General features: G+C 35.8%; 3 protein-coding genes across 4 annotated transcripts; 1 reads left to right on the plus strand and 2 right to left on the minus strand.

Annotated features, from left to right (window-relative positions):
* Window positions 1-1,232: 1,232 nt before the first annotated feature.
* Window positions 1,233-5,754, minus strand: LOC113649284 (calcitonin gene-related peptide-receptor component protein). 2 transcript variants are annotated; one of them, XM_027156989.2, is made up of 6 exons: window positions 5,633-5,754; window positions 5,099-5,135; window positions 4,896-4,994; window positions 3,957-4,051; window positions 2,658-2,715; window positions 1,233-2,009 (listed from the first exon to the last, which is right to left on the minus strand). In XM_027156989.2, the coding sequence occupies exons 1-6, from the start codon at window positions 5,638-5,640 to the stop codon at window positions 1,866-1,868; spliced, it is 441 nt and encodes a 146-aa protein (XP_027012790.1). In that variant the 5' UTR covers window positions 5,641-5,754; the 3' UTR covers window positions 1,233-1,865. The 2 variants fall into 2 exon arrangements, with proteins under 2 accessions (XP_027012790.1, XP_047661500.1); XM_047805544.1 differs by lacking the exon at window positions 5,633-5,754 and adding an exon at window positions 5,518-5,602.
* On the plus strand, window positions 5,184-14,623 carry asl (argininosuccinate lyase). The gene is made up of 17 exons (XM_027156981.2): window positions 5,184-5,232; window positions 6,433-6,488; window positions 6,981-7,175; window positions 7,801-7,884; window positions 8,446-8,502; window positions 9,094-9,191; window positions 9,291-9,368; window positions 10,142-10,219; window positions 10,392-10,444; window positions 10,666-10,728; window positions 11,794-11,908; window positions 12,229-12,313; window positions 12,433-12,492; window positions 12,584-12,667; window positions 12,946-13,026; window positions 13,107-13,213; window positions 13,823-14,623. The coding sequence occupies exons 1-17, from the start codon at window positions 5,199-5,201 to the stop codon at window positions 13,965-13,967; spliced, it is 1,473 nt and encodes a 490-aa protein (XP_027012782.2). The 5' UTR covers window positions 5,184-5,198; the 3' UTR covers window positions 13,968-14,623.
* Window positions 14,369-20,218, minus strand: ca4c (carbonic anhydrase IV c). The gene is made up of 9 exons (XM_047805885.1): window positions 20,212-20,218; window positions 19,894-20,097; window positions 17,602-17,649; window positions 17,090-17,254; window positions 16,724-16,869; window positions 16,506-16,598; window positions 16,338-16,404; window positions 15,908-16,071; window positions 14,369-14,921 (listed from the first exon to the last, which is right to left on the minus strand). Exons 1-9 carry the CDS (start codon window positions 20,216-20,218, stop codon window positions 14,712-14,714), a joined length of 1,104 nt encoding a protein of 367 aa, XP_047661841.1. The 3' UTR covers window positions 14,369-14,711.
* Between the last annotated feature and the right edge of the window lie 1,334 nt (window positions 20,219-21,552).

The raw sequence follows: 21,552 nt of genomic DNA on the forward strand, positions 1-21,552 counted from the left end.
GGATTCGAACTCTTAACCTTACGATCGGTACTAGCAGCTTGGAGGACCTGGGATTGGAACGCATGACCTTCCGATCAGTAGTTCAACACCTTAAACACTAGGCTACCACACCCCTATAGAACAGTCCCCTTACTCCTATCCTGAATAATTACCACTAAGATTCCTAATTGTGTAAGCCACATTAAGTTGTTTCCTGATTTTGTATGTGTTTAGATTTTTCAGTTCCATAATGCTCTATTAAATTGATCAATACATGTCTGAGGATTTTCCAAATCACTTTTGTCTAGTTTCTTTTGTGGTTTGTAATATGTTTTAACTAATGAAACACCGATTCCATATTGTATTTTTCAAAACATTTATTTATTTTAGATTAAAAAATGAGCAACAAGGTACTTAATTTCTGTGACTGGCCTAGTTTAAACCCTTCCAAATCAAGCTAACTATAGTAAATATGATCTACAATAAAAGTTGTTAGTCAATCCGAACCTGCATTTCAGCATTAAAAATATAAAAATTGTGGATTAAATCTAAAATCTTTTTTTGAAAGGCACGTCTTATTTGTTTCAACTTAACGTTTAATGTTGTGAGTTAGTGATTTGTGAGTCTAGACAAGACTCTCAGTTCTCAAGTCAATGAATCTAAATGTCAAAATCTTAAACAGTAGAAGCATGTTTAAAAGAATATGCAAGCCGGTAGTGAAACAAACTTAGCAATAAAAGCAAGCTTAGCACTACAAGCTTGCACACACACACACACACACACACACACACACACACACACACACACACACACACACACACACACACACACAAACCCTTCCTGTGTAAAAAGCTGTATATAGAAAGATGAGTCAAGCACTACAAAAATATCATGAACCTGAACACAAGTCTTTCTGCTTATAGTTGCAACTAAACAGAATGTTTAAGTGCAAAGATTCATATAATTTGCATGTATATGTACACACACATATATATAAACATAAATTGTAGGAGATATATAGGGGAGGAAGTATACCTTTGCAGCTCAGAGAACACTTTTTGCCCCTGACCCGCTTTTTCAACCAATGTGCTGCTGAGAAAACTGACAAAACCACAGCAAAAAAAAAACAAAACCCTACGCACATCTAGCAAGTTCAACCTCCAAATGCATTGCTCAGAGACACTTCTAATGTAATAAAGCAAATAAATGGTTCTCAGCATGTCATGATCCAGCTTTAATTAAATCACAACGTGTATAAATAATTCAAACTTTTATTAATGGAATGAAGATCAAAATGCTTCAACAGCTCAGCTTTACACAATTTCCTTAAAGCATGTGTACATCTGTAACGCAGTGGATCTAATTAAAAGGAAGCTTACAGCCAACACTTTAGCATTGCGTAAACCTGCATACTTGTCTCAGTCCATGCCTTTGTTTTGGGTAATCTCACACACGATGGTTTATATGGTTTAACAATGCATGTCTAAGAAGTTCAAACTACTAAGAATTTTTTGATTTTCATTGTAATATGAAACCAATGTTAAAGCTCTGTATCTCAGTCAACACTGATTTGATACCAACCTGCTCCTAGTAAACATGCAAACATGCTGCAAGCTCCAGTTTCAAAATGTTATGCAAAGAGTGAACGTAAAATGTTGCAGGTGTGAAGGCAATACGCCTCGACCGGTTCTGTGCTGATTTAGTTACAACAGGTTTATGTACAGATGACATTATTAAACCAAATTATGTCTTTTTAGAAGTTCTCCTTATTTGAAAAACTTCAGATACCCAATATCTCATACATATCTGAGTGGTTGTTTTAAACATCCAGATGCTGTTTTTAAAGATCAGATCAGCTGATGCTGATTCCTGGATCTTTTATTTAATCACTGATCTGTGCTGGTGCCCATTTCAGTGTCTTCTGTGGCACCACCTTCTTGCTGAGGATCTCCAGGGAGGATGTCTGTAACAGTCTGAATAAGCTCATCGATTTGTTCTTCTGTCAACCGTTCTTCACTTTCTTCTACCATCTGAGCAGAAAAAGGTAGACATTTTTGTAGCTCAAATAGAACAACCCAGAAAAGTAAGTTTTTAAAACTACTTTCAATCAGGTGCATTACATGTAATGACAAAACACTACAATTCTGCCTGAGCAAATTATTTACCTGTTGATTTAAATTAGGTCATGTAAAGAAAAAACAAACAAAAAAAACACTTGGTAGTATATTATTATAGGAAAATAATCACCAAAGCGGGATGTGGCGCAAAAGGAGTCACTAATACAACCCCAAAGTTAATTAATTGCATTCTAATTATAAAACAATCAGTTCCCCATACCAAACAAATCACTGAGAAACCATTAAGCACAAAGTCCTCGTTGCCGGAGTCAGAAAATGTAAATAAATCTTGCAGCTTAACCGCTGACTAAGTGTATGTTGGTTAATCTGTTTATACATACAAGACTCTGTGCAAATTACGGTTACTGCAAAAACCATCACTTTGTTGTATACCTTGCAGGTTTTTTGTTGTATACCTTGCAAGTAAAGGAAGTAATAAATAAAGTAAGTTTTATAGTCTAAAAAATAAAGCTCATGAAATATGACTTCCAATCCTTACGAGAGACAGGCTGAGTCAGAAAAGGCACAAATTACAAGGCAAAGAATAAATCAAAGCCTGACCAGCTGGATCTCAACAGCCGTCTGTGGTCTGTGGTTCAGCAGTTGCAGTTTCTCAGCTCTATAAAGAAAGAAAATGTAGGGCAAAGCATTACAGTTAGTTATGTGGGGAGACAAACCTGTATCTCAGGTCGGGGGGTGGGGGGGTTTGCACCCATTTGTGTCAGTTGTTTAATGCTGTGCCACATCAATACACAAACAACACAAAGGACTAAACAGACAATAGAATATATAAATAAACAATTAAAAGTAAGACATTTTAGATATTCCAGATTCATGAACACAATACAAAAGCAGTGTGTGTTTGTAGAATACAAATACACAGTTTACAGAGTCAAAGATATGAAAACTATCAAAAAATATTTGTTAACCAGAAAATGCTAGAAGGCAGAGAGGCAGACTCTTGCTTATAAAAACCCTAATTTATATCTGTGGAAGAGATTTTTTTTTGTTTGCTTTCAAGAGCTGTGCCAAGGAACAGTAAGGATACAGAAAGACAAAAGTCCACATACCACAGTTCACCATGATTTCTATTTACAAAACCAGGCTTGTGGACTCTCAATTCAACAAGATAAAGTCAGATAAAATCAGCATGAAGAGAAAGTAACTGCTACGGAAACACACCCTACATCCTTTTTCCTTCAGTGAACTGGCTTTTCTTACAGGTAAATTTTCTAAAATGATCAGACAGCTGATAAAGTGGAAATGCAAAGCCTTTGGTGTGAAAAGGTCAAAAAAATAAATTCCACAGCTCTAACTGATAGAACCTCTGTGAAAGCGATGAAACTTAAACCTTACAATGATCAAACATAGCAAAATATAGGGATTTAGATAGTAATATTAAATATATAATATTTTGAATTATTCTTATATCATTGTGCATACCTTGTACCTCACATACTGAAGGCCAACATTATGGGATATATTTCTATATTTTCATTCACTAAAAAAAGAACAGTTGTATACAACAATATAAACATAATTATGTCTACTACCATAAAACCATTTATATTTAAATTAATTTTTTTGTCTTGGAAGCCTAAAATAATAAAACTAATTAATACTCATGTGACATCCAGAAAACATGAGCTAGACGAGTGCAAGACTTATCCCATATCAGGTAGTGCAAACTACAGAACTCCTCAGCAGAGGGCAGACAAACCACTCAGTGATTAGTTTATGACATGAAATTAAATCACACAGCTGCTTTAAAACTACATATTGCTATTTAAACCACAATAGTGTGTGGAATACAGTGACAAGATTACATGAGGTGTAAACAACATAAGACACAGTACTCACTTGGTGAGTTTGTGTGGAAGCATCGCTTTAAGAAAGTCTTTCACTGTCTCAGGACCCTGGTGAGCACATGGCGTCTTGGAAAGATACTTAAGAGTCTATTCAGAAATATAGAGATGAAAAACAAAGTCATTGAACAAAGATGCTGAAGTTTCTTTTATATTTAGTATACACAGTCTGTAATAGGCAATGTCACCTTGGTTAACTCAATTTTGGCAACAAAGATAAATAATATAAAGGAAAATATCAGAAGTCTCTCATTACTACCCATTTCCATTTGCATCATTTAACTTCTAACCCATGATACAGTTGCCCTGGAGCAGAGTGTTCAGGGCATTGCTCAAGGGCCCAACAAGTTGTCAGTGCTGGACCTTGAAACCCTAACCTTCTAATCCAACCTGTAGCCCAAAACCTTAACCTTTGTGCTGCTATGGCACTGAAATGGCTAATGCCAGGGATTGAACCCAGGACCTCATACATACAAAGCATGCACACTACCACTGAGCTCCATCACAAGAAATATTTCTTTCAAACTCTCAAATTGGCTTCATGAACATGACAATGAGTTCATCGCACTTCAGTTACCTTCCCAATCACCAGATCTGAATCCAATAAAGCAACTTTGGGATAGGGTAGAACATGAACATGCAGCTGAATGCAATATCACCACATCAATATGGACCAAAGTTTCACAGGAATGTTTCCAGCAACTTGTGGAATCCTTGCCATGAAACATCTCATAGCATGTTCCTAATAATGTGACTGTTTGGTGTATGCCTCAAAGCTCATCCAGGTTTTAATGTATGTAACATTGTGGATGGTCATACATTATAAATACAAACCACATCTGTTATTTTAATCATTTTTATTTGTATGAGATTATAGAATGTAAGGATGTAATATATTAATTTGACTCACAACACTAATCATTACATCACTAACCTCATACATTATAGTGTTTAGGTTCTGCTGCCCAGTGCTGTGTTTGTTTTTAACACTCTCTTTCCTCTTCTCTTTAAGCTCCATCAGCAGCTGATGCACCTAGTATGATCAAAATACAAATTACATACATACCGTTAGCCAGCATGCTCGAGTAGCATATACATTTATACATTGTAAATATGCTTCAGTGACTCTTTACTGACCTCATAATTGCTGAGCATCGCAGCGTTAGGGTCCCTCCTGCAAAGCAGCCATGACAGAATATTACATTTATTCTCCAAATGATTTACCACTTTGTGAAATATGAACAGATCAAGTCCGTTTATCATACTGAAAGGTGAGCAATATAAATGTATCCAACATTTGCAGGGTTACAAACAACTGTATACATGGGCTATGTATTTGCTACAAGCTAAAACTAAAAGAGAACTAGCAAATAACACTCGAATATTTGAGATTTTCAACGACACGTGAGACAATTAAAGAGTCCAGATAGTGGGTGGCCACTATAGAGCTTCACTGTCATGCAAAGATTACATTACAAAAAAACATTACATATTCACTGAGCGAAAACTGCACGTGGTGAGTTTTACAAAGCTGGAAACATCTGGATTTCTTCTACCTTTTTCATCACCTAGCATGCTTTAAAATATTGTCAACACACCAACATATTTAACTATTTACGTAATAAAAAAGAAAGATAAATATGTTTAATTATTGCTAAAGCCGTTTCTTACACCTCCATCCTTGGTTTCTTCACTGGTCCACCTCTGTAAAATAATCCGGTGGAAACATTACCTTAAAACGGTACGTTCCTACAGCAAGTTGTGTTTATCACTATTTATCAACTTTATTTTGTAATGCTTCATTTAAAAATATTTTATTTCATGTATTTCTTTTATTTAACATGCATTGTTCATATTTAGTATTCATTACATTTCTTACACAGTAAATGTTAAACTGAACGATTATGTAATTATTTTTATTATATTATTGGGCCGCATTATAAATGATTTGATTACTGATAACGGTTCCAGACGTTTTGAGTCGATTCCACAAAAGTAAATCAGTACAGATAAGGAGATTCAACTACACAACAACAACAACAACAACAACAACAACAATAACAACAACAATAACAACAACAATAACAACAACAATAATAATAATAATAATAATAATAATAATAATAATAATAATAATAATAATAATAAAAAGAAGAAGAATACATGACTTCATATTCCATTTATTGAACATTCATGATGACGGTAATTTAGTGAGCGACGGGTGCAACGTTTGGGAGTCGACTCTTGATTTTAAATGACGTTGAAGAATCGATTCTTCCTCTTATTTTACATCGACTCCCTTGCTGAATGAATGAATCGTTCATGCAACAGCTAGGAAACCGTTTCCCCCTCAGGCAATACTCGTTTTGCTTACGTGAGACTGCTTGAGCTCTCGCGAGATTATTGAGAGATTTGCTAATTTTTGTATATTCTAACTGAAGGAATATTTTATCACGTTCGGTTGGTTATAGAGACTGAAGTACGGAAGTCGAAGGAGCCTGAAGAAGTAACCATGGCAGCTGCTGAGGTAAAGCTTTCTCGTCTTGTGGAGAACTTAAAGCGACAGTGATAGTAGTCTTGAAAATCTAAAATATATCCACCTTTATTCTTAATCTTAAAAGTACTTATTCAGCCTATTTAAATGAACGACTGTGTACAAACTTTAGCTTGTTTACTTTTTCACTAGAACTAAATTACAAGAGTAATGTTTTCTGTAACATGACAAGCTGTGCGCTTCTCTATTAACTTCAAGAGAATAAACATTAACAAAGGCTTGTGAAGGAACAACTGGTTATAAATTATGCTATAACAAGGAATATAACAGGAACTACCTTTTCAGATTTTACACAACGTTAAATGTAATAATTTAGTGTTTAATAGTACAATGTGCTTTTCATTAATAAATTGAAGACTATAATCAGATTGATGTGGTGTGGTACACGATGAAAAATGATGTTTGGTTTGTTTGTTTGCTTGTTTGTACTTTGTTCAGCTTTGTTTATATTTTTCTGCAATGCAGGGAAACAAGTTGTGGGGTGGTAGATTTGTAGGGAAAACTGATCCTATCATGGAGAAGTTTAATGCATCAATATCATATGATCAGCGGATGTGGGATGCAGACATCAAGGGCAGTAAAGCCTATGTGAAGGCACTACACAAAGCCAATCTGGTCACGCAGGAGGAAATGGTGCAGATTCAGGACGGCCTTGATCGGGTTAGCTGGCTTGAATTTTTGCTTCCTTCTTTGAAACCCTTTCAATGTTTCTGGCCTAACAAGAATGGTGAGATTTGTGAGTGGGAATGAGTCCGCATATAAGAAATCGAATTGCAATGAACTGAATTGAACGTTTTCCTGGAGTTCAATTTCATATTCATGTTAGAGCTTAATACATCACTGACCTACACTGAGTTCTTTTATTTATTCGAAAGGTTTAGAAATCATTGGTGTTGTAGGTGCAAATGATGTTGAGTCACCAGTTTAGGTGGATTTTGTGATAAAGTGGCTAGTAATAGTTAATAGCTAACTAATAGTTAAGCATGAAATATAACTGTTGTTAACATTCATTCATGTTTTTGTTTAGTTATAATGATAATAAATACAACATTTTCTGTAACTGATCCTTATTTTAGTTGTTTTACCCGGTCATGAACAGTGGTATAGTAGGTGGACATAATAAACTCACAGTTATGTTTATTTGCTCACAACAACAATAGACCCTGAGTCACATGACATGAGTGAAGAAGGCAAAAATGTATCTGTACTGTTTCACTGTTGTGTTGCATTACAAAACCTGTTGAGCACAGTGTAGAAATGTCTGCCTCTAACTGTGCTAAATCAGGTTTTGGGTGAATGGTCCAGTGGTACGTTCCAGATCAAGCCAGGAGATGAGGATATTCACACAGCCAATGAACGTAGACTAAAGGTGAGCTGCATTTTACTGTCAAACCACAATTTGTTTGAATTAATCTGGCAGTTGCTTTTACCCCAGGCAGAGTATGAGGCAGAATTTGATACAGGCATAGCTGAAATCAGCAGTTGAGGGTTTTTCCAGATCAGGAGCTCAGAACTCACAGCCTTTCTGTCAACAGAACTTTAATCATGGAGCTGAAATAATATACTTGCATATGTGGTTTAATGGCACTGCATGACACACTGCTTTGTATTGAATGGACAAAAGGAAGTTGCATTGATTGTATAATTATTTATAAGTATAATGAGTGTATAAGTATTTTTTTTTTAAATACATCATTACATGACATACAAGTGCTTATCGGGCAATTGACTGCAATGTATAGAATTTAAATAAAGATCCATTGATCTCTGATGTATTTCTGTGTGAAATAACTGCTGTATAAATTGTCAGTGTTGACGGTTCAGTTAAATGAACCCCAAACTTCATGCTTCAGACAGGCTGCGGAATTGCACAGAGGTGTCATTAAACAGTAGTACTAATCATTATTAATGCTTTGTGACTGGGTTATAGGAACTGATTGGAGAGGCAGCTGGAAAGCTTCATACTGGCAGGAGCAGGAATGATCAAGTGGGTCTCACTGATTTTACTAACATTTAAACCACATCAGTGTTGATTTCTCAAAGCTGTTTGGTCAGAAAGCATTGATTAATTTTCTATCAGCATTGCTGATTCAATTTAAAGGTTTATATTAAGGCACACATTATGATATGTTCTCGTATACCTGTAGTAATAGCTCATTCACAGGGACATAATACATGTAGCAAAAACATTTTTTCAGCTTTTAAACAACAAATAAATGTAGTTGATGCGATGCAGATTACTGAAAGGAGATACTAATCAACATTTATGGAACCAGTCTCAGGACAAATTGGAGTGGTCAGTAAGTTTCCTCCATGGGAGAGGCTTCAGGACTGAGAATTAGTTTGTTTTTCTAATTAACCTCAAAAGAGACAGAGAGGGAGCTTGAGAAAAGGAGGCTGGTGAGGGAGTAACACTATTCAACAAATTCTGAGTATGGGTCACCATAATTAGCCGTATGTCACTTCAACAAACTATTGATTCATTTTCCTATAACACTCCTGTCATTACTTGTTACTTATGTAAACTAATTTTTGTGTATTTTGTAATGTTGTTTCGTTTTATATGTTGCTTGAATAGGTTGTGACAGATATGAGGCTGTGGTTACGGGATGCTATTACCACTCTGAAGGGAAACACCATCCAACTTATAACTACCATGGTGGAAAGGGCAGCCGTGTAAGAACATATCATAAATTCTTATTGGATCTAATTTTTGATACATGTGGTTGTCTTGTCATTATTCCCCATCTTTCCATGGTTTTCTCTGTCCTGTAGAGAAATCAACATTCTTTTTCCTGGATATACACACATGCAGAGAGCGCAGCCAATCAGGTGGAGCCACTGGATTCTCAGGTACACTTTTTTACACATGTAAGAAACTATGCACATCTTATGCGATGATGATGTCTTAGTGTTTACACTGAGTTTGTTTTTAAGCTCATGTTCTGTTCTGTTCATGCACGATTGCATTAAAGCACATATTCTGCAGAATGTTGCAGGTGACCTGATTAGTCTAAAAGCACACATTTCTGGAGGCGTTTCAAAATGTGCATTTTTTTTAAAATATTTTTTAATGGGAATAAATATATATTTGCAGCAAGAATTTGATATGCAAAAGCCATTACAGATAAAAGAACGTTTAAAGAAAACGTGTGACATGATACTTGATTAAACATTTAATGCTTTAAACATTACGCATTAAAAATTAACACTGAATGAATTTATTTAATTAATACATTAAAGTTGACCTAATATATGTTATTGCATGCTTTAGTTCATGTGAATAAAACACGAGTTTCCGAATCAATACACCAGAAACAAAAAACAAGAGCACATATTTTTTATGCTTCTACCACTAGGTGGTGGCATTTTTCAATTGTCTATGTGTCTGTGTGAGTTTCCTGTTACAAATATCTTTTGTGGTTTGTTAATAATAAATGTTAACTAATGTAATAAATAATGTCAGTTGATGGAATCTGATTTAAAGCTTCACTGATGCATTTTAGGTCTAAAAGAGACAGAACCTAGTCTGTTTGATGTGAATATGTTTAAGGACATTGTCATCAATAGTGTAATTTTGCCCAGATAAACTGTGGACAATAAACACTGTGCTGCTGTGGTTTCAGTCATTCAGTGGCACTGAGCAGAGACGTGGAACAACTGGAGGAAATCAGGAAGCGGGTCAACATTCTGCCTTTGGGAAGGTCTGTGCTAATAAAGATTAAGTGCATGCTTTCAAGCCTATATGATGACAAAGTCTTCTTTCAAAGGGACAAAATGTTTGCACTCTTGACAAACAAAAGTGTGTATAATATGGGTATCTGGTGATTATTATTCTGAATAAACTGTCTAATTATTTTAAATGTTGTTTTACAGTGGAGCCATAGCTGGGAACCCCTTCAATATTGATAGGGAACTTCTTCGAAAAGGTTTTTTATTTTGTTGTTTGTTTCGTTTGTATTTGTTTTCTTGCATTACTGTGTCTTGTAGTTTAGACTCATAAAAAAGTTACCTGCTATATTACTTTAATTTCTGAGATATATTTCTTGTGCATAATCATGTGGGTTTCTACATATTTCAAATTAGTGTTTTTAAATATTTTCAAATATATATTTTGTTATCGTTTACTCCGTGGCTTGAAATTCTCCAGAACTCGACTTTGACGGGATCAGCATCAACAGTATGGATGCAACCGGACAGAGAGATTTTGTCGGTATGTTTTTTGACTTTAAGTCCCATAGAAATGTAAACCCAGTATTCACTCCACACAGTGATGGTCATAATATCTAATAAAAATAATATAAAATACAAATAAAAACACCTCTCAGTAGTTTTGGGTTACAATTATGAACCCAGCAGAAGTACCAGACATTCATTGAAATATAAATAGGAATATTATTCTTTTTTAAGCAAGCTACAGGTACAACTCTCACATATGATTCAGTGTTTTTAGCTGTGTCGAATTTGTACATTGATTGGACAATATTTGTTCAGTCTGTTTAGTTATAGTTTATTTTTTGTACGTGTTTATTATACACACTATAGTAGTTCACATGAACCTTTTCACTTAATGTTTAACATGCATTATGGAGTCTTAAATTGCAGGCATAATTAAAGTAGGCCAATTGCACACCACAACAAGTGAAGATATTTAATGAGGGACTCCCAGTGATCAGCCCTGGCCTGTTTTACAGCGTACTAGTATTTTTACTTTTGAGTGCTTGTGCAAAAAGTGAAAAAGAATCCAAAATTCAGCCTTCTAGCACATTGAAACATTTATATTTCCAGCATTTAGCAGATGCCCTCATCCAGAGCGACTTAATTATCTTATTTTTATACAACTGATTGTTAAGGGCCTTGCCCAGGGGCCCAACAGTGGCATCATGGTGGACCTGGGATCGAACCAAAAACCTTTCGATTGGTAGCCCAACACCGTAACCACTAGGCTACCACATGCCCAAACAGTTGGCCCATTAACTGTGTGTGTCTGCAAAATTTTAATATACACAATACTGTTCAGCATTCAGCAGAGTGTTATAATATATTATTACAGAGAGTCTGAGGCTCCTAATGCTTTATTTAATGATTCCCCAGCAAGGAACACTTGGACAGCCCTGGTTAACCCTATTATCCTATTTTGTCCAGTTGACTCTGAACACTATACATTGAAAGTGGAAAAGTACATGCAGACATTGAAATATTTCACTAATATTATGATAATATTCAATGTAGATATCTTTATATAGTTGGTTTGTGTGATTTTTGTATGTTTTGGCAGCTGAGTTCCTTTTCTGGGGATCGATGTGTGTCATGCACCTCAGTAAGCTGGCAGAGGATTTGATGCTGTACAGCACTAAAGAGTTCTCCTTTGTCACGCTATCTGATGCATACAGGTAAGCATGCCTATTTACTAAAACACTGTTCAGAGGGAAATGGTAGCTCAGTGGTTAAGGTACTGATACTGATCGGAGATCAAATCTGAGGACCACCAGCCTGCCACAGTGTACTTGATGGCACTTTGTACTGTTTTGTTAGTTTTATTCTTTCTCATGTTTATAAAACTCCCATAGCAGAGAATTTTTTAAGCAACAATACAAATCCGAATCTATTTTGTTCATTTGTGATCATGCTCTTATTTTCCGTGTGTTGATAAAAAGAGTTGTTAGACATGCTGTGTTAGTTAAATTTCTGTTTGTGTATTTGGCATGAACAGCACTGGGAGCAGTCTGATGCCACAGAAGAAAAATGCTGACAGCCTGGAGCTCATCCGCAGCAAAGCAGGACGAGTTTTCGGCAGAGTAAGACCTAAAACTGAAGACACTGCGGAAAAATCAGCCCAAACATATTCTCAAGCAATTTATATAGCAAAGTATTCTATAAAGCATGTTCAGATGTTTAACCCATAACTGTGGTTCAGTGTGCAGGGTTTATGATGGTACTAAAGGGCCTCCCCAGCACATACAACAAAGATCTACAGGTAAAGTGACATTGGTTTTGTAGAGAGAACAGAGTAATATTGTGTGGTAAAGCTTGCTTAGGCAATAATCACATGTGGATTTGTATTATAGGAGGATAAAGAGGCCATGTTTGACACTTATGATTCATTGCATGCTGTACTGCAGGTGGCTACAGGTGTCATGTCTACACTGCAGGTGAGAGTCCAACTAATAATTTTAGTTTTTACCTGAGTTTATTTCCAATTCAAAAATATTGGACACTGAACAATGGCACCAATAAGCTTGTCATGGGACATAAAAAAATGAAAATATAAAGAAGAAAATACAATTAATTGTGTTGTGTGTCCCACAAATGTTATTGGCTGTTGGGTAAATAAGTTAAGCAAACACCAGTTTTAACCGGTTTCATAAGGAAAAATGTTGATTTGCTGTAAAAGTAAAACTACTTCATTTTTTTTTGACACCTAATGCAGGTAAATCAGAAAGTCATGAAGGCAGCGCTCAGTCCAGACATGCTGGCTACTGATCTGGCCTATTACCTTGTCAGGAAAGGAGTAAGTAAATCATCTCACAGCTGTGCTGGTGTAATGTTGAGGTATTAATTCAAATTTAATTATCCATGTGTGTGTTGTAGATGCCTTTTAGAGAAGCTCATAGCTGCTCAGGAAAAGCTGTCTATCAAGCTGAGTCTAAAGGTGTCCCACTGAACCAGCTTACTGTGGAAGACCTCCATACTGCCAGGTCAGGATTCAATCACACACCCGCAGATTGGTGGAATTTTAATTAAACTTATTCCATGCATACATGCTCACATTATTTAACTTCAATATCCATCCTGTCATATTCTCTATAAGTTAATAGTTTTCCTGATTTGTCATAGTCTTTCATTCTCCATACTAAATATAATACTCCAATATTAAAATCAGCAGAGTATTTTTAAAGAATGCTTTCACAAGTATATTGTGTTGTTTTTCTTATGATCAAGTACCTCTCTCCCACTGCACACCTGCTCTTTCACTCAGCTGCTTTTACTCATTAAGAGACCCTTATGATGTTTGGTGTTGTTCTTAGCTTCATCAGGGTAACCATGTAGAAGGTGCTGACTCCAAAATGACTATCACAAATTTTCTTGGTGAAATATGTGGATATAATAGTCCTAAAGACTATTTAATGTTTACCTCCCACCCCTAAGTACAAATTTACAAACATAATAACGGGTAAAAAAATGTTACTGAGGGTCAATAAATTAATAAAAAATGAGTTATGATTTCCATCACTGCAATAAAATAATTCAGCATTTGTTTATTAGAAAATCTGAATCTTGACTCTCTTCCCTCTTCTTTTATTTAGTCCTTTGTTTGACAGTGACGTGTCCACCGTGTGGGACTACACAAGCAGTGTGGAGCAATACAGCGCGCCTGGAGGCACCGCACAGAGTAGCGTTACTGCCCAGATAAAACACATGAGAGCCTGGCTGAAAGTACACAACAAATAACTACTCTTGCAACCATAATGTACACAGTCACAAACCTACAATAACCAACGTTAGCAAATTTTTTATTGTAAGATCATTTAAAGGTAACATCAAGTATAACATTCTACAGGCTTTGTCAAAATCCTACAGTATATGTTTATAAATTGCTGCTGTATATGTTTATAAATTGCTGCTGTGACTTTCAGGATTATGTTACCTGTAAATATTATTATTCTTATTATAGATAAACAAAGAAACAAAGTAAATATTCGGAGTAGTTTTGGAGTTTGAATGTTTGACAGTGTTTTTAGATTGATTATATATATATTAACCTGTTACATTTAATGTTGCCATTTGTGGTTCAAGCACTGTTGATGTCAACACAGTGAAGTACAAATAATTGCCTCAACAAATTGCAACCATTATGTTACAAATGAGGATATCTTTATTTTTCCCCCAAGAGCCTTACCCAAGATATGTTGCATAATGTCATATGTAAGTCATGTTTATATGGCTTAAAGTTATGGCTTCTCTTGCCAGCTCCTTTCTTTATACATTCATTATAAATCCAAGCACTCTGATACTTATTAGCTATAATTCACTGGGGCTTTCTTTGTGGAATTTTGGTGCAGGTTTTTAATCATATTGCAAACAAATTAATAAACAGTTGAAATATATATTAAATGTGCTCATCCTTTTTCAGTCTTGTAGTAGACTATCACTATATTTTACTAAATGTAAATGTATTGTGATTCTTTTGGATTTTTATCCTGAAATGATAGATGATGTGAATATACCCTGTATCAGCTCGAATATACAGAGGACACACAGACACAGAAAGACTGGTCCTGACGACGTACAGGCACATGCTGTGGATTTGTACACTATGCGCCCATTTAGCTTCTGCACTGGGCGGAAGTTTTCAATCATGGGCTTTCCCCTCTCGAACCACATCTGCTTGGTTAGGTTCACCAGCTGTGGAACACAAACAAACAAGAATAATGGTAATGAGGTCTCCTCATAGTGGTTAGAGGAACCTTACAATGCTGATGATGCTTTCTGGTTAAACACTGATGCATGATCATATATGAAAATATACCATCCATGAGAGAAAGCTCAAAACCATGATCCCAATGGCTATAAATGGCTGCGGTCCATTTTGTGATCAAGTAATGGTTTCATGAGTAAGCAGTCTTGCCCCCTAAGGCTACACCCTACACCATGAGAAAATATAGGCACAATAACGTAGTTTCAGTGTGTAGCCTTGCGACATCACAGCACAGGTCTGTGTGGAGTTTCATATATTGTCAGTGTCTGTGGGTTTTCTCAGAGTTCCCTGCTTTCATCACACATTCTAGAGTTGGAACGCTTATAATAAAGAGTGCATGGAGACCTGTAATGGACTAAAGTCCCATCTAGTTTATATTCCAGTCTTACAACCAGCATTTGTATTGGACCCACACTTAAATGTAAGCTTGTTTGTCTGTCACAGCCACTGTAATTCAGTTAAAAAAAATTCAGAATCAAAGTGTCCATTGGTTGTTCCTTTTGAAAAGTCATTTTAAGAGCCCACAAAATAAAATTCTCATCACATCAGTTTGACAAGCGCCAACAAATGGCTGCTGGATAGACCCAATTCAAAGTGCCCTTGTTGGGGTTTATCTCTTCAGAATGGACTACAAATAATGCAACTCATCTCTGAAGGGTTGGCAAATTTAATTGACTTTATCTACCTTCAGAAGTGACACAGGATTTTACTTTAATCAAAATACAGAAACAATAGTTTAGAGGACCCATGTGCTGTCTGTGCTCATTTTAAAAGCTAAGATAGAAACATTTTATGACAAAAAAAAAAGCTTAAAATGGTGCTTCCTGTATCATAATATCAATTGTACAATGAAACTTGCTTAAAGGAATAAGTGGTAAGATCAAGTGAAATGGTGAGAAAATCATCAATCTACCTGTTGTTGGCTGATGTAAAAAGGCTGCTGGAAGATCGTCCAGAGGATGCTTTCATAACAGCTTGGTGTGGTCAGAGAACCTGGGTAACGATAGTAACTGGAAAGCTTGTCCAACGAAGGCAAGATATCGGTCAACCGGAATTCTGTGACAGTACTGCTGTTCTCTTTATGAATACAATAATAATCATATAGCACATATTTCGTTTATTAACTTTTCCTCAAAGTTTGTAAATGTTATTGCCAAAGGTAAAGGGCTAACCAAATAGTAACAAACTAGATTGCCTAGGCTGATGCTAGATAGGTGAATAAAACTGAAATCTTCCAACATAAAAAGCTCAACATATAATGCTATTTCAAACCCTTGTTGATGGTCTCCTTTGGATGACGTGTCCAGACAATTTAGCATCTCACAATGTCTATATGAGCTCACCGTTATATGGAATTTCTCCCAAAGCCTGAATCAGTCGATTGAATTTCTGGTTTTCTTCTGTGGACACCTAAGGCAAAAATAAGATCATAAAATCATTAATGGGATAACTATATACTGCATAATTCTGTTTTTATATAGAGACATTACATCAACCCGGAGATTTGTTACCTCATAAAAGAAGGCAAGAGCTGCTACTCCTACTGTATCATTAATGGCTTCCTTCAGTGTATTGTATTGCTCTTTTATATGAACAATATGGAGCTTTGGGAGAGATGAAACACCGGAAAAAAATAGCAGTCACGGGTTTAACAAAGAATGAAAGAATGAAAAATTCATGTTTCTGCTCTATATTAAACTTAATATGGGAAGGTGATCTATGATCTCACTTCCATAGGATACTGCTCCCCATCTACAGTGTGCTCTGAGCCTGGCCCGTCATACACTCCCCAGTGTAGATGCAGCTGAATGGCCTTGTAGGTGGCAGGCAGAGCCCCACCTCGGATCCGCATAGATGGAGGTAGTGTAAGCATAGCTATGGAAGTGCAAAATTTTACCAACAAGAAAGCAGAATTCATATGCTACATATGATTTAAGTGCTTTATGATTCTAATCAAAACCTAATTAACTGCAAGAAAACCAAAATACAGTAGGCTAACATAGTACTGTGATGTTAGAACTGAACTGAAACCAAGTCAGCTGAGACAGATTTTTCTGAATTAAAAGAAGAAAGTTGAATGAATTTGAAGAGTCACCAGTATTTCCGAGGTTCTGCACAGTAACGTTCAGAGTTTGTGTGTAACCTTCAAAGATGATCGGGGTTAGACAGGGGTCAAGCCTCGCCTTTTGTGTGACAATGTTAATGGGTGACTGGTTCTGGCCTCCACAATCTAGAAAGTCTTTTGCCCACTCACTGGGCTCTGAAAAGTGATTTATTTATTTATTATTATTAATTCGTTCATCTTTAATAAGAGCTTTATCTTGGTTAGGGATGTGGTGGGTCAGGATTCTATCTTGGGAGCACTGAGGGTAAGGCGAGAATAAATTCTGGATGGAATTCTGTCCAGTGCAGGGTACGTATTCATGTATTCACACGTTCCCAGGTCAGGGAAATTTATTGTAGCCAATAAACATACCATCATGAACCTGGAAGAAACTCATTAAGAGATTATATCCACAGTTTATAACCCAAGATTGAATTGAGGACCCACCATGCCACCCTAACCAAAAAATAAATGTTTGAATGTTTAAAGTTGACTGAACTTACTTATGCAATTATCATCACATGAATACTGGCTCTCGTAGCACCACTGAGCTGAAACAGAGGAAATGTTTACATTGGGATCTTCAAGGATTCTTTAAGAATAATGGTAATAGTTGTATAATATTTGGCACCTGCTCACAATTTACAACAACAAGATCAAATTGTGCTTGCACTGGAGACACTAGTTCTGTTTTCCTTTTATTCATTTTTTTACTGTAAAGCTGAAGTCAGTGTCCTTTAAAAAGAAATTCATTTAATATTTATTTTGGAAATTAAGTTCTCCAACCTTAAGTTAACCAAGCTATTGAAGTACCTCATGTTCTCCACATTTGAGTATTTCTTCCTGTTTATACATACCCACCTTCTCCCAGGATGAACTTTTAATTAGCTGATTTGTTGAATCAGGTATGTTGGTAGTAGAGATAGCACTAAATATGCAAGACAAGAGGTTTTGCAGGACCAGAGTAATTGTGACTTACATAATAGCAGGTATAACACCTCAACAGCCTCTTTTTTAACTCTGACTTGAAGTTAATAAGACAAGCTTCTCGTGTTACCATGATACTGCAAAGTGCAAAGTACTCTGTCCTGAAGATTCTCCTGTGTCAGAAAACTTTTAGACTGTTAAAAAGCGCTGACACAAATGTTGAATTGATGTATCATCACAGAATATTTCATCATAAATGTTAGATTTATTTCTTTGTTTAACATGCTATATTCTATTTATTATAAGGTTTAGATTAGAGCACCAGCCAAGTCTTATTTGAATGAGATTTTACTATAGAAACAATAATGAATTCGAACAAGCATGTTAATATACCTATGTGGACACCTGTTCATCGCTTTCCAAAGTTGTTCCCCTCTGTTATAACCTCTAGATTTTGATATGCGGCTGTGGAAATTTCTGGATATTCAGATACAAGAGTATTTGCAAGGTTGGGCACTGATGTTGGATGAGAAAGTTTGTACACACCGTTTCAGTTCATCCCACAATTTTTCAATGGGCTTGAGGTCAGTGTTCTGTGCAGGACAAAGCATGTCTTCACAGGGAAAATTTTTGGGTCTCTTAGTTCCAGTGAAGAGAAATCAAAATGCTGCAGCATCAAAAATATTGTAGACAATTGTGTGCTTTCAGCTTTGTGACAACAGTTTGGAGAAGAAACACACATTTGGTAATATTGTCTACGCCAGTGATTTGTCTTGCAGCAATCTCTGTTTTCAGGAAATGAATCAGGTTCAAGAATATCATATAATTACTATGAAATTGTTTTTGATTTTGAATGAGGGGCAGAAAAATACGCCCTACCCTATTCTTTGTCCATGCTTTAACTTCTAGCCAAGGGTTGAAATTAATAATCTCAGTGGTGGTACATTAACTGAACTTTAACTGAATATGCTCTAATAAGCACCTTAAAAACAGTCAATGAAAGGCATAAAAGAGGGAAAAGAAGGGAGTAAATCATCAAATAAAAGGTCAGTGGGAATGTAGGGTATTTGTAAGCAATACAATAGCACAAGTGTTAGTACAGATTAAATACGTTTTGTACAGTTCAGAAAGGTACTGTATAATCCCTTATACAATAGCACAGTGAACTGATTTGATTTGAAAGCAAGTCAAATCAAATAGAACTTAAATAATGGCTCAGGTAAAAACAGGTTATTAAGGGTGTATGGGGAAATCCAAAGGTGATGATTAAGTCTCACAATAAATATCTTTCACAGACTTTTCACACAGATATTACTTGCCTTGTTAAACAATGTGTATCCTGAAGCTATCATGCTTTCTGTCAGTTTTAGACAATGATACATTTAAAAATCATTTCTGCAGTTATTTATTAACAATTTAATCACGGCATTAGTTTATGCAAATTATTTTAGAAAACTAAAGCAATGAATAGCATCAACAGTAAAAAAACATCAACAGTAATGAAAGCCACATAAATACATAATCTAGGATGGATTTCTCAGCGTGCATATATAAATGTATCTTAATTGCTTCCTGAGGTTGCAAACACACAACTGAAATTCAAGACAATAATAATTTCATTTTCCAATCAATAAATACTGTAATAAGCAACTACTTTAGTAAAAAAAAAAAAATAAAATAAAAAAAAAAACAGCAGCAGCAGCAAGTTCTCATCAGCACCACTACAATACTCTGTTTTTTTTTTGTTTGTTTTAAATCAGTCTTACTTCTCACACAGTCAATATTGTTATTTATGTCATAACAATATATAAACATATTGTTATGACATAATTACTTTTAAAAGTCATCTAATCGTGTGGTAGTCTTACCAGAGTGAATGCATGGAGCAAGCAGAAGACATGGCACAAGGAGAGTGGACAACATGACTTCAATAGCAACAAACTCCGAATGAGCTTCAGGATTCGAAGGACCGAAGAGCACCTGTATGGATGGTATATGAGGGAAGGAGAGAAAGAGAGAGAGAGAGAGAGAGAGAGAGAGAGAGAGAGAGAGAGAGAGAGAGAGAGAGAGAGAGAGATTGTGTGTGTGTGTGTGTGAGAGAGAGAGAGAGAGAGAGAGAGAGAGAGAGAGAGAGAGAGAGAGAGAAAGTGAAAAAGTGAAAGATTTTTTTTTTTTTGTCCCCACACATTTCATTGTGTCTAGCTGTTAACGGCTTATTATGGTAAAGTTAATAAAGTCCAGGGAAGTGTAGATCTTTAACACTCACAATATAATCTTATGTTATATTTATACAAGCTATACAATCTAATATAATATATTTTATTCATCAGTAGATAGTCACAAAACATTTTTCTAAATGTGGATTTTGAGGTGTAATGAACAATCCAGAGGTAACAAAGAAAATTGCAGCATGAGGAAGACACCAGACTCAAAACATAACCCATTTTTTTCTAGGTAACACCGGATAGAGAGATCATTACTCCGCAAATGTGCTATAATAGATCTCCTTGTTCCATGAATCAAACCAAGGTTCACTGATGACAACTTGTTTCTGCTACAGATAGCAACAAGATAGCCAGATATATGATAGAGATTTCAGGGATGAATGAAGAGAAATGGGGGAAAGATGCCTCAATTTGTGGAATAAAAAATATTATTTTCTTGAATTGATTGTTGTTAGCTGGACACGGTGACTCAGTGGTTAGCATGCATGCCTTGCACCTTCAGCAACAGGGTTTTAATTCCACTCTCTGCTGTGTGTGTGTGTGTTTGTATGTTCTCTCCGTGCTTTGGCAGTCCCCTTTCCCAGTCCAAAGACTTTAGTTGTGGTCTCTCTAAAATTGTGTATGTATGATTGTTCCCTGTGATGGGTTGCCACTCCTTCCATGGTGTCGAAAAAGGATAATTGTTGTCATTTGTTTTTATAGATGGTTTCAAATATTAAATAAGTTTTTTTTTTTTTTTTACCACAGGTATTGATGTGCTATTATTAGAAAACAACCACATTTAATGTAATAATGTATCACACCACACCATCATCAGGGCTCTCAAGTTCTGAAGACAGGCAAGTGTGACATATTGAGTATATTATGATTCTCTTGTATTTTATTTTTTTTGCTATCTGGTTTTGCATTGCATCCATATAGATTGTCTCCTTTTGCTTTTTCTCTTTATTGACATGGAAATTCTGCCCCCTGCTGAGCTTTTCCCATGTACTGGGACTGCTATTTTTTCCCCAGCCATTAGAGGCATGATAGAATCTGGCCACATAGGACAACATTCTTTATTAATGAAAAGAAATTTCAATTTAAGCTACACTGACAACTTTCAAAGGGTGGGATGTATTAGGCAGCATGTGAGCAATCAGTTCTTGGAGTTGATGTGTTGGAAGCAGGAAAAAATCTGTTCGAATTTGTTGGGCCAAATTGTGACGGATCAGAGTGACAGATCTAGGCAACCGGATCAGAGTGTTTGCAAAAAAAACAAAAAACAAAAAACAGGTCTTGTTGGGTGTTCGTGGTATGCAG

Source organism: Tachysurus fulvidraco, chromosome 21 (assembly GCF_022655615.1).
Source record: "Tachysurus fulvidraco isolate hzauxx_2018 chromosome 21, HZAU_PFXX_2.0, whole genome shotgun sequence".
NCBI lineage: Eukaryota > Metazoa > Chordata > Actinopteri > Siluriformes > Bagridae > Tachysurus > Tachysurus fulvidraco.